Genomic DNA, 13,153 nt, shown 5'->3' on the forward strand with positions numbered 1-13,153 from the left:
TTTCGGTGGGATTTTTAAATGAGACTTGAACGTAAGGCTTTTCACATTAATTTAGAATGTAAATAATATATTTAAAAATTTGATTTAATATTTTATTTTATTGTAAATTCATTAAATTATTATTTTCATTTCTTTTGGTTTCCTTTCAATGAATTTTCCCCTCCATCAGTTTGCCGTTTAGGCAGCATTTTCCATGCTTTTCATTTGTTGTTCTTGTCGCCATTGCAAAACATTTCGCTGACTCAGCTGCCAATGTTTCGCTCCTCCAACCACTTTTCCTTTTTCCGCCCTATTTGCATATCACATTCAACATTTTCTTTTTCTTTTTTGTATTTTTTGTTGTGCGTTCTCAAGTGGGATTCATTTCGATGCTCAAAAATTGCTCAAAAGCCTTCAAATTGTGAGCCATAAATAACAAGAAGAAAAAAATGTAAGGATGCTCGGGGAAAACCAAACTGAGGGCACAAAGAAAGCTGCTTTTGTACTTGAATCGATTGTTGGCAATGAAGTCAATTACATAAACGGCATCGGCACCAAAGAAGAGGGTTTGGTGCTCGGGGAAAACATGAGGTAAACGTATATATAATGAAGAGGAAAATGAGTTGGTATTTCATGGGGAAATTTACGGAAGAAAACAGGAGTGTAATTTTAAACAGAGCTCTGTTTGTTTTAATAATTTAAATATATTTTAATAATAGTTATAAATACTAAAGGATCTACAGAAAATAGGAAATTCATAAAGCAAGATAATTAAAAATTAAGAAAGAGAAAAATCCTGGAAAACATGAGTTGTGGGAAAATCAAACGTAGGGTCAATCTCCTTTAATTTTCCCTGCCGCAACGCATACCTCTGCCTCTGCCAATTTCCGACACCAGAAGGCGTCAAAGTGACGTGTCGTCTGGCAGGTTTTTCCGCTTTTTCCCCTCATTTTCCGACCCTTTACTTTGACTTCTTTGCTTTTCCCTCTTCGCCGGTATGCGTGTGTGTGTGAAAAGCATTTAAAAGTCACTTAAGTGGAAATTAAAAAGAAATTATTCACTTTGGCACATTTCACAGCGTTTACAAGCATAAAGTGCTTTCCCAGCTTTCCCAGGTTTCCTCCGGCTGGTGCCCCCTTTTTACCCACCTCTGGCTGCCTTGCCTCAATTGCTTTTTTATTTTTTTCCCAGATTTATTTTCGGTTTGTTTGTTTGTTTGCCGTAATTGTTGTGGCTTGCCTCATTATTTGTATCTGGTCAAAAGGGAGGAAAACGGACCCAAAAACAGATATCATTTTCCACCGTGCCGGGGCCGCCCCCCTTTTTTGTGGTCCATTATCAGTGTCTTTTGAGTTTCGGGTCCTTTTTGGCTTGTGGCACATTTCCTACACTTGACCACAATATTTCTGTGGAATTGCTCGCAAATTGTTTATTGCTGACCTCAAAGCTATTTGGGCATTATGGCCCCGGCTTAGGGGAAAGGTGTTTTCCCCACATTTTCCGACCTCTAACTTGGCTTCGGGGGGCCAGATTAATTTTAATAGCAATTAGTGGATTACTTTAGAGGAAAGACTCATTTTGGGATTAGCTTTGCGGGGGGGTTGAGCTTGATTCGATTCTTCCTAAATATTTTTAGGAGATTTTCTCACAATAATTTTTATAATTTTTATCCGAATTTTGGAATTTAATTTGTTTTTGGTAAAGTCATATTTTAGCTTGGCTTTTCACTCGGTTTTTCCCCCTGCATGTCCTGAATTTGTGTCATGTTCAAAGCAAGCATCTTTTATGTCATCCGCGGCCTCATCAACTTAATCATTGAAGGAGAAGGAATCATTTGCCTGGCACAGATCCTTTGCGGGCTCTCTTTCATCCTTTCTCTCTCTCTCTCTCTTTTTATATTCTAGCTAAAACTGAAACAGAAGCCGGGAAAAGAGCAAAGCGCAGCAGAAAAAGAAAGAAAGAAAAAAGGAAAATAAATAATATAGAAAGAGGAAACACTCAGCTTCGTTGACGGCGACCCATTGACCAAGTTAAAAAAGTTAGAGCTCCATTGCAAATATGGGATAAAAACACACACATGAAACAGATGCATGTATGGGTTATGCAAACAGTGCACTGGGCGAAAAAAGTGGCTATTAATTAAAAGCAAGTCTCAGGACTCACGGTTCTTATATTATTTTCAAAATAAATTTCAATTAAATATTTATTAAAAATACAACTTTAAAAATCAACTTATTTGGGTTTATTTTCTTTAAAAACTAGCTACCTTTTTCTCTGCCTGTATGCTCCCCATTTCATTTATATATATGGATACATGGGTATATATATTTATTTTCTTTTTGCAGAGGCACTTCAAATGCGGTTTGGGGCCGCGGAATCAAGCGCCAAGAGACCTCATAAAAAACGACTAAGGCAACTGACACAGACAGATACGGGGGGGTAGCACATAGATACTCACTCATACTAGAGCGCATATTGAGTTGTGGTTTAATGCCACACACTCGCACACACACACACACTCGCAAAAGGGTTCAAAGTTTGGCAGCAGCAGAGAAACCAAAACAGAAATTTTTCGCTCCATTTTTTTGTGTTCATTTTTTTTTTTCTTTTTTTAACGAAATTTGTGCCATTGCATAACCCCCTTTTTGTGCACGCCTCTGGCCCTCGACAATATTGAAGCGAGGCCTCAGCTTCACTTTGGCCACCGAAAAACTGCCACAGATTAAGCAGGGAATTGAAACTAGATGGGGGAATGCAGGGAAAACTATAAATTACAAGTCATAGATAAAGGCATAGTGTATAACAAATTTAATAGAATTTATTTTAATACTAAAATTAACTTGAATTTAAACCAATTTAAACTGGAATCCAGGGCGTCGCCTTGCTGGCAACTTGAGTTTCCCCCCTCACAAAGTTCGGCCCAAAACTGGAAACTGCGGCGAGGATTTCCACACGACAACTGCAGACAGAGGAAGAGAGGAAGAGGGAGAGGTGAGGCCCTCGTCGTGATGCACTGCATCCATGGCGAAAAGTTCATTAATCTAGTTACAAGTTCGCGCAGACAGTTCGCATAATCAATCAATAGAGTTGGGGGGAGTTGTAGCTGGCTGTAAGCTGGCAGCTTGTGCTGGATGCTGGGTGCTTGGCGGGTGCCTGGGTTCCGGAGATTAAGTGTCAGGGATGGGGAGTTCTGGGGGCGTAAACATGTCGAGACTCAGCAAGGGGCGTGACATTTTTTTGCGGTTTTCTGGCTGCTGAGTGACAGAAACAGGATAGCATTTTCTAAGCGCATTTTTGCCTTTACCGACGTTTTCCTTCCACACAGTACAAGGCAGCGAAAAATTCAATTAACTGGGTACGGATCAGCAGGGATTACTCAACCCTATCTTTAGATGCAAACTACAGCTTTACCAAGTCAAGTAACATATCAACCAAGGTGGGTTTTTAATTTCATTGTGATCACGAGAAAACATCAAGAATGGCTTGGGACTGGGGACTCGTACTGCTCCTGGGTGGGCTCACATCGATCGGTGACGATCTGACCCTCATCCTGTTGGGTTTCCAGCTCCTGCTGCTTGTGGACTTCCGTCTGACTGCCGCCTTCACCTTGATTGGTGGTCTGGTGACAGGCCCCGCAGGAGCAGCAGCCGCAGGTTGGCCGACGCCTACGCTGCTTCTCCAGCCGGTTACGGGTCCTGACCTCCGGATGGCCGAAGCAGTGCTCGCACTCATCGTCCGCAGACGAAGAGCTCTCGTCAAAGGCATGCGGCTTGCGGTAGATGCAGCAGCACTTGGACTTGCGCCGATTCAAGTGCTCGTTGTCGACGACGCCCTCGTGGAAGCAGACGCGCCGCCGCGAAGTCTGCGGCACCTGAGAGGCGAGCCGTAGCCGAAGCACACAGCCCGTGTCCTCGGGCACTGGCACTGCCTGGATCTCGATCTCTGCCGTTACGGGACTTGATCCTATGAGCAACACCTTGGTCGCGGGTGCTGGTAACTTTGGCTCGGTCTCAGCATCGATGGTCGAGACATTGGTCTTTGGCTGATCCATTCTGCTCGAATTTTGGGTTTTTTTATAGAATTTTTTATAGAATTTTTTACTACTGAATTTCGGGTCGAAATCAAATCTGGTTTGGCTCCTGGTCCCCTGATCGTGTTTGTGATTTTTGGGGCTACGCCTGCTGCCTAGCGTTCCGTAAATACATATAACTTTATCGATAAGTACTTGGAGGCTGCTGCTGGCTACACACCGCCAAGTTTGCTGACCTCTCCTTGGCTGCCTTTCTCTGTCTCACTTGCTCTTTCTCTCTCCCTCTCTCTTTCTCCCTCAGTGTGGCCATCTCTGTCTGCTGTCTCGGCTTTAGCCGCAGTCATTTTGGCTGCCAAAACTTGGGCACGATTTACGTCAATTGGACAAGCGCCAGGACACGCCTTAACCCCACAGTGGCCCAGCCGCCCATTTAACCCATAGCCACCCTCTTGGCCCACCCACTTTTCTGCGCCCGTTCTGCAGCCATTTTCCCCGAAAATCCCCCCAAAGCAGAGAGAACTCCAGCTCCATGTTTACCTAAAATGCAATTCTCCATTCCCGCTGCAGTTTTGCATTTATTATTGAGTGAAGGCTGGGCTGCTGGCGGGTTGGAAAACCCATTTTCCGTTTTACTTTACCACTTTGCCTTTGAAAATTGCACAAAAAATGGTGCCCCCTACCCGGTATATATATATATTTTCCTTTTTTTTTTGTGTATTTACGCATGGCAAATAAATGTTGAAAATAATATGATGGTGGGGTTAAGGAACTTTTTCCCAGCATCGTTTTCGGTTTCGTCTTTAGTTTTTCAGTTTTTTTTTCACAGTTTTCCCTCCTTTTTTTGTGTAGTTTTTCAGTGTTTTTTGTGTTTTTTTTGTGCTTTTTTTTGGCCACCGCTCTGGTCTCATGTATTTTACTTCTTGTCTGCGTTTATCTGGCATTAGAACCAAGAAAAATTATGTTTGCAGCTTGGACCGCAGGCGGCGGGCATGCTGGGGAGATTGGAAAAGTCAAAGGATGGATGCTTGGTAGGAGGGAGTAGAGAGGATGTCTGCCTCTGTCTGCTGTGCAGTAGATAATAAAAAAGAAGCCGCAGCGTCGCAGCTTTTCGTGGCAAGTGCCAAGCCAACGACCCTGAATGAAAAATTATGCTCAATGCTGTTTAAATAGTTCAGTTTTTTCCCAGGCCTCCGCCTCGCTCCAACCCCCCCCCCCCCCAAAGGGGCGTGGTTCAAGTGCAAGGTTCAGACTGGATTCGAGGTGACAAATGGGATTTTCCTGCGAACGAATGTTAAAACGTTTAAATAATTGATGTTCCGTATTTGTAAAAGTTTAGGTTTTTGAAGATCACAGTGCGTATGCGTAATACTTTAATGAATTTATTCATTTCCTTTTAAACCAAATTTATTTCATAAATATTTAAATTCAAAGAAGCCAAAATTATCTTTAAAAAAGACTCTCAAATTCTATAAATAAACCCTTCAAGTCATAGCTTTCTCCTTTAAAAAGATTTTCACCGACACCCAGTTGGGGAATCACCTAAAACTATTTGCAGGCCATTCGACTAAACACTTTGACGGCTGCTCTCCACGCACTTAATGGCCAAATAAAAGTTTTCCTGGGCTCTTGGAAAAGCTGAGGCCGGCAAAAGCAAAATCCTCGAGCGCCTGTGGCCATAACTTTCTTTCTCTGTGTGCCATTGAAATGAAATCTAAAATTCATTACGCATTTTATGCGTCAAAAAGAGATTGGGGATTGGCCAGAAAAATGGGCGGGCTGGGGGGGGGTGGTAATGAGGCGCGTGCCTGGTCTACGCACAGACCAACCCACCACCACCCCTCACTGTTCCCGTTCCCGTTCCTGGTGGGGCCAAATGGCATTTATGTCCCAATGGAGACACGCACAAAACGCGACGACAGCAACGCCTTTGACTGTCTCTCCTGTCTCCCGTCTCCTGTCTCCTTCTCCCTTCCCGTCTCCAGTTACCCAGATCTCCTCCAGTTTTCCTTAGGATTTCCCTGTCCGCCTCCTCCCCGCTCAATTTGCCCACCGGAATTGTAAGCTCAAGCGTCCGTGTCTCCTTTGTCGCTGGTGGTTGTCTTTGGGGAATAAGATGAATTACATGCTACTCCAGGCTGCCAGGCTGCCAGGCTGCCACTGCCTCCAGCTCCCGCCTCCACTTGAATCTCTCTCTCTATCTTCCAGCGCCCAGTTTCCACCGGCTTCTCTGGGGCATGCAAAATCATGCAGATAACGCACAAAAAGGTACCAGAAACTAAATCCCCAAGCGAATAGTTTACCAGCAGGATGTCGTTCTCTTAAAACAGTGGAACATAGGCTCTTAAAAAAGAAAAAGAAAAGATAAATGTAAGGAGCAGAAGATGGAAAATTTCTAAGGATAAGCTTTAAATGAAAGTCCTCAGATGAAATGCAGTTTGTACTAGGAAAAACTTAGAGGAAAGCAAGCCAGAAAGTAGGATTACCTTGTAAAAGCAATGGGTACGAAGCATAAATACCACAAAAATATATCTTAAAATATAGAAATTAAAATATAAAATTACCTAGGAATTACCAAGACAGCAAACCATCTTAAAGACATGGAAAAATAAGCCTTTGGAAAAACCCAACAAACCTAATTTGCGGCTCACACTCGATCAGTGGGGTTGCTGCTGCCACCCCATGCTGTTTGAAATTTATGGAAATTTCCATTTAACAATTTCCGTCTCGAATCGAAAGCAGTGTGCCAGGGAAAAGGCGAGTGTTGGGAATGGAGAGCGGAATCAACCGCACGGAAATCATGTCTACGCATCATTCTTTGTGCTATTACTCCACTACTCCACAGCTGTCCCCCTTTTCCTCTGCCCCCCTGGTACATTTATCTTTCTTTTTTCTTCTTTTCTTTTTTTTTTTTTGGAATTCCTGTATTGTATTTGGTTTTGGTGTGTGTGTGTGTGATTTTGCGTGGCTGTGTGGAAATGTGTGATAAGCAGTTTCCGCCAGGGAATAGACTCCATATATATGTATAAAAAAATATATATATAAATATATGTATGTGTGTATTGTGGTGTGCGAGGATAGTTCTTTGAATGCCTACGCCTTGCCTTTTTTCCTTTTCATTGGCGTCGAATTGTCCAGTGCCCACAATTAAGCACTGAGAAAAAGTAGAATAGAGTCTTCATTTATTAAGAATTATTAAATAATTGGTGTGACCATAAAACCTATAAGGTTAAGGTCACACTTCCTCCTTTAACTTAACTAAACAAAAAAATTGCAATAGCTTAAGGAACATTTTCCCAACACAAATCAAAATTAATCAAAGAAACCATTTTTTAAATATATTAAAAATTTATATTTATTTATCTTTACTTTTCTCTCAGTGCACCTTTACCAGCGGCCCAGTTAGACACTGAAAAAAGGGGGACTCAGTCTTCAGAATTGAGCCACATCTCATAGTTTGGGGGCGGCAAAAGGGAAGCGGAAGCTGTGGCTACTAATGCAAATATAATGGCAAATGTTTCGGAAATATATTTCACGAATAAAATTGATAAAGAACACGCCGCCATCGTCCTTAATCCGCCCCCTGCACCCTGCCCCTCATCCCTAAACAAATCCCATTGTATGCGGCGGCAAGCGGAAAACTATTTGCTAGCATTTTTCCCACTTTTCCACTCTCCTTTATGCAGCAGCAGCCACAAACACAACAAAACAACAGCAAAGGGAGAAAGACATCTCAAAGACGACTCCTCACTTGTGATTCCCAAGCCCCTTGGTCCTTTGTATCCTTTTCCCTTTGGGTTTTCTTATCTATCAATCTATAACTTTCATCATATCCGACTATGGTCCAAGGATTGTCCAGGGAGGCGAACAGAAATGTAGGTTTATCGTGTTCATTGTCTTGAATTTCGTAGGAAAATATACATATATTTATTATATGAGATATATTTTTAGACTTGTTTTTATTCTTAACTTGTATAGAGAAGAGTTTTATAAACAGGATAAACTAATGACTTTCTTTATGTGTTTGTGTTTAGTTTTGTTATGGTTTTTTATTTGTATTTTTACTTTTTATTTAGTAAGAAAAGCAATATTAACAATGTGTGGAATTCTGTGTCAAAGATTTGTGATAAGGGATAATTAAAAGTGAAATGTGTGTGGTTCTGGTTCTCAGAATATAGAATATTATCGGATTATACAAAGGCTCTAGGGGGACTTTTCTTTAAAGCGTTAGGAGATAGAGTATGGTCATTTATTCACATGGGAATGGTCACACCACAAAATAAATAAACAGTATTACCCTGTAAACTTGTAATCAGATACTGAAGTTGTAGTTTTATTAAGTTTTCTGATTCCGAATTTAAACAAATTTAATTTAACAATTTTAATTAAATTCTTACAGCATTTAATCTATATTTTATCTATTAAATCTACTTATCTATCTACTCCTACTACTGGTCACACCCTAATACAACCAACAGTGTGACCATCTAACCTGTAGGCCTTCATAAACTATTCATTAATGTGAGGTCTACATTTTATTAGTACTTCTAAGGGTCAAAGAACAATTATCCAACAGCTCTATTACATTTTCCACCGATAAATCCGGTAAATAATAAGCCTGACGGCTTCAATTTGCATTTGCTGCCCCTTGAGCTCACTTTCAGCATCTTCATTTGACTTTTCCAGCTCACTTTCCCCAGCTTCCCTTTCCCTCCGCCATAATAAAAAGCAATTCTCCATCAAATACTTTACGAATAAGTTTGTAGTGGAAAGTTGAGACTTCCTTTCGCCCTTTTCTTGCGATCCTTTCAATTTCTTTCAACGGTCCGAGTTCGTAGCTAATTTCTGTCCACCCTTCCACCACTCGCCACTCGACTATTTTTATGATTCTTGAGCTTAAGTAATCGAAATAAATAAAGCGAAATCTGTGTCACAGCTCTTGTGTGCCATCTGCCCGGCAAAATGTAAACAAAATAAATAAGAAAACGAGACCGAGGCGATGACAATGGTATATTCCCCAAAGAGCTTTTGGGGGGGAAGCCTGGAGCCTGGCCCATCCATCCATTTGTCAGTTTGCAACTACAACTATTATGTATATCCCTTCGCTTCCGGGGGGCAAGGGGAAAAAACGAAAAAATCTAATATAAATTCCATTACAATTATATAAATTTCACTTAAGTTTGCAATAATTTGAAAGCATGAGACTCGAACGAAACGAGTTAAGCGAGGGAGTACTGTACCGCCGAGAAATGCATCATAAATTTTCATGCTGCTCTCGCGATTTTCTATTGTGCTCCACTGGAGAGTGGCGAGCAATGGACATAAAAAGCCAAGCCCAAGACAGCGGCAACTTTCAACTGGAGTAGCACTAACTGGAGCTGCAGCCTGGATGCACTGAGAGAAAGTATGGTCTCATTTGGCACTTGATATCCCTTTGAAATATTTACAATTTTTCTTCAAATTTTCAACGGATTCTTTCAATATTTCATTTCCACAGTTAACTTTCTCTCAGTGTACTGGTTGCTCTACTGCTGAGGCAGCAATTCTGTGTCCAGCCATAAAGCAGTGAACACAGCGTAAAAAAAATGAGAAGAAAAATGAAGGCAAAAAAATGCAATACAATTTCATTTTATGCAAGAAACAACGATGAGGATGGCCAGGGGGAGGAGGGAAAAGCCGGCGCTTTTTGGTGAAAAATTGTAAATTCCCATTAGAATTGCGCCAGAAGCGGGGAAAAACGCATCATGAAGGAAGAAGGTAAGCCGAGGAAATGAAATGAAACCAAAAATGAAACGAGAAGCGGACTCCCAGGAAATGGTGGAAAAGCAGCGAAGAGGTTTGCCCCCATAAGTAGGTAAGTGTATGTTACATACATAAATAACTAACCAAAAAAAAAAAAAACAAAAAAATAGGAAGCAGGGAAAACCAACAGAATATAAAATAGGAAGTACGAAAAGTACCAAAATCTGAAGGCAGTCATTTTGGGGAATAGTAAAGCTTAAAAGAAAATTATAAGCAAATAAAAAGGAGCCACACAATTTTATTTATTACAATTAAAAGTAAAAAGATCAATTCTAAATTCAAAATTGTATAAATAAATAAATATTCAACGAAATATTTAACATCTCTCGTTGTATTTTATAAACATTTTAAAAGAATTAAATGTCAAAGTGCTTATATCGCTTCAAGTGTCAATCTTTCATTTTGATAGCCTTGTCTCCTTCATTTTTATTCCCACTGTTGGCCATATTTTTCGAGGCAGCAACGGCTCAAAATGCACACGGCAAAGTGCCTCCGCAGAGCTTAAAAGAAATGACTTCTTGTTCCGCCAGCAGTTACCACTTTTCCAGCTTTTCTCGCCATCTGCACCCCTATTTCTTCAGAATTTTCCTTATATTTTTCACTCTTTTTAAAAGAGGAAGATTTTTATTTTTCTCCCTTTTTTCTTGATTTTTTTTTTTTTGCTTTTGGTGCAAACGAAGTTTACGCGTGCTGATGCAGATAATGACAGTCAGTCAGTCAGAGGAGCCAAAGAGAGGTGCCCAGAGATAGTCGGACGTCGTCTGCCTTTTTGCGACTTGTCTTGTTACCTATTAAGAGCACACACACACACACACACACGAGACGACTTCCTGCTCCTGCTCCAGCTCCCTTGAAAGTTCTCCGAGCTCCGAGCAATTACACAGAAAGCATCGAGCATCGCTGGCAGGATAAAGATAAGGATAAGGACAGGGATAGGGACAGGGATAGGGGCAGGGATAGTTAAACCAGGCTAAAAGCCAGGCTACGGAAATACTGCTGGTCTGGTCCAACGACCTGAAATCTTTTCTCGGCTTCCTTTCCGCTCTCGGCGCTCCATCTTCAGGCCATAATTGCTTGGCAAGTTAATAAGTGGCAAGTCAAAAAGCTTATCCTCCAGCCAGTTTCCACCTTTCCCCCCACGAGACCAAACCCACACACGCACTTCAGTTGCAAGTTGCAGGTTGCATTCCCAGAAACTGCTCTGGTTTTTCCTACAGCTCAGGCATTTTAATTAGCGCATTACCAGCCAGAAAGAGACGGCAGCAGGCCGGCAGAAAGAGACGGGTGGCGAGCCACTCGACAATCGACAAACCCAGCACTCGACACCAATTTTTTTATGGCCAGATGTATAAGCGATACGGAAACACTGTGGATGCAGTGAGTCCTAGACGAGGGGGGCAAACTATGGCCACAAATTCTAAAGGACCCTCAAAATAAAATATATATTTTGTATATATATATCACATTGAAATCCTTAAATAATGTATTCCAAATCCCACCGACACTTGCTAATTTTTAAATATTTGCATTCAACCTTTTTCCCCCCCGAGGCATTTGCTCACTGTCAGCCGCACACTTTCGACAGCCACTGTGCTGTTCACCTCACCTTTTGGGCTAATACAACTCAGCGGAACTTGAACAAAGTTGCCGTTGGTAGGTGAGAGGGCCAGAATAGGGAAAATAAAACGCCAAATTCGAAGTCAACTTGCCAATCAATGTTCGCAGCGGCGATAAACGATTGCTGTTGCAGTTGCATGGCAACAAAAAAGTATAAAAAATGAAAGAATAAAAAAAAGGAAGATGGAAGGCAAGCAAATATACCAGCAGAACTTTTTCTAGGACCTTGTCCACGAGGATAGCGGGCAAAAAATGTCCCTTCAGCTGGCAACTTTTGTCAGGTGGAGTATAAATGATGTTGCAACTGCTGCTGCTGCTGCTGCTGCTGCTGCGGAATAATATTGAACACTTGCCCGGAAATCAATTTCAATTTCAATTCCAATTCCAATTTCTTACTTAACATTTTGATTAATGCAGCAGGAATGCAGCGGGAATATGCAAAGTTTGTGGCAAGCTGGTGGGGCGTGACTGGCAATGCCTTCTCCTGCCACTTGACACATGCTTAGGCAAGGAGGAGGAAGGAGGAGTAGGTAGGACCAGGAGGAGTAGGTAGAACCAGGAGCAGTAGATAGGGACAGCTGCTTCCGTTTCCATTTGCCGTTTGGCTTTTTGCGGTTGCCGTAAAGCGAATTCAAATGTTGTCAAATAATATTTACCAGGACCCATGGGAAATATGTGAAGAGTGCAGCTGCTGCCATGACGAAACGATATATATATATATATATATAGTGCAGTGTGAACGGGATTTAAAAAAGACGAATTTATTCAAAGATCCAAGCAGCTAAGCCCCTTAATATTTCTTTTTTTACATTAAATACTTTAAGAATAAACCCAAAACTTGGCAATAATATAAAACAAGTATTGACTTTTAAGGTAAAACCCCCTGTTCGGGGGCTCTCCAGAGATTACAAAATACTGGCAATTTGCATTTGAACCCCTTTCGAATTATTTGTCAGAGGTCATGGCAACATTTTTGGCCAGAAGGAGTCATTCCCCCGTCGAGTGCCAAGTTTCAAATTACACGCCTCGCCAGCTCAACGCAGGGAGGGGCTGACTTCTTGTGGGCGACAAAAACTTAACGAAAATAAATAAAATATATATAAAGGACAGTGGAGCGTAACAGTTTTCCCAGCCGTAGAGCAAGGGGGAGGAAAAGCGGCGACATGTTCAATCTGTCCAAGTCACGGCGTCTGCCTTCCTTTCGTCCCTTTCAATCCGAATTCGAACTTTATCGGCCATAATTCTCAACTGTCCGTTTATGTCTCTCTCTTACTGTCTCCCCCAAACCCACCCCGACCCTCCTACCTTTGTTCTAAATACACTGAGAAAATGAAGTTAAGAAACGTTTCTGGAGGGTTAATATGAAGCCCAACCTATATGAGATCATCTTGAATCTCTCTATTAGCAAAACTTGAAATATTTGAAATATTTCAATACATTTCCCGGAAGATCAAACTCTTTCTTTGATCTCTCTGCAGCTAGTTGAATTTAATATCAAAAAAATGTAGACAAAACAATCAAACTTGAAGATGGAAAAGGCGAAACTGCAAACCGTAAAAGATACAATTCATAAAGACAAAAGTTAGACAAAACACTTTTCCAAGGAGACGTGGTGGAAAACCGTTTTCCAGATACCAAAATCACGCAACACTCCCTCACACGCACATGTCCTGCTGTTGGGAAACTTTGTGTTGGTCTTTTGTTGTTTGTATTTTGTTTAGATGGCAT

At 41.4% G+C, this 13,153-nt stretch overlaps 2 protein-coding genes across 3 annotated transcripts in view; both read right to left on the reverse strand.

Annotated features, from left to right (window-relative positions):
- The window catches only part of shakB (shaking B), a 139,854-nt gene that overhangs the window by 91,109 nt on the left and 35,592 nt on the right, over window positions 1-13,153 (reverse strand). The gene's annotated exons all lie outside the window — the stretch shown is intronic.
- On the reverse strand, window positions 3,395-4,136 carry I-3 (Inhibitor-3). The gene has a single exon (XM_017174625.3). It carries the CDS (start codon window positions 4,028-4,030, stop codon window positions 3,452-3,454), a length of 579 nt encoding a protein of 192 aa, XP_017030114.1. The 5' UTR covers window positions 4,031-4,136; the 3' UTR covers window positions 3,395-3,451.

Source organism: Drosophila kikkawai, chromosome X (genome assembly GCF_030179895.1).
Source record: "Drosophila kikkawai strain 14028-0561.14 chromosome X, DkikHiC1v2, whole genome shotgun sequence".
In the NCBI taxonomy this organism is placed as follows: Eukaryota; Metazoa; Arthropoda; class Insecta; order Diptera; family Drosophilidae; genus Drosophila; species Drosophila kikkawai.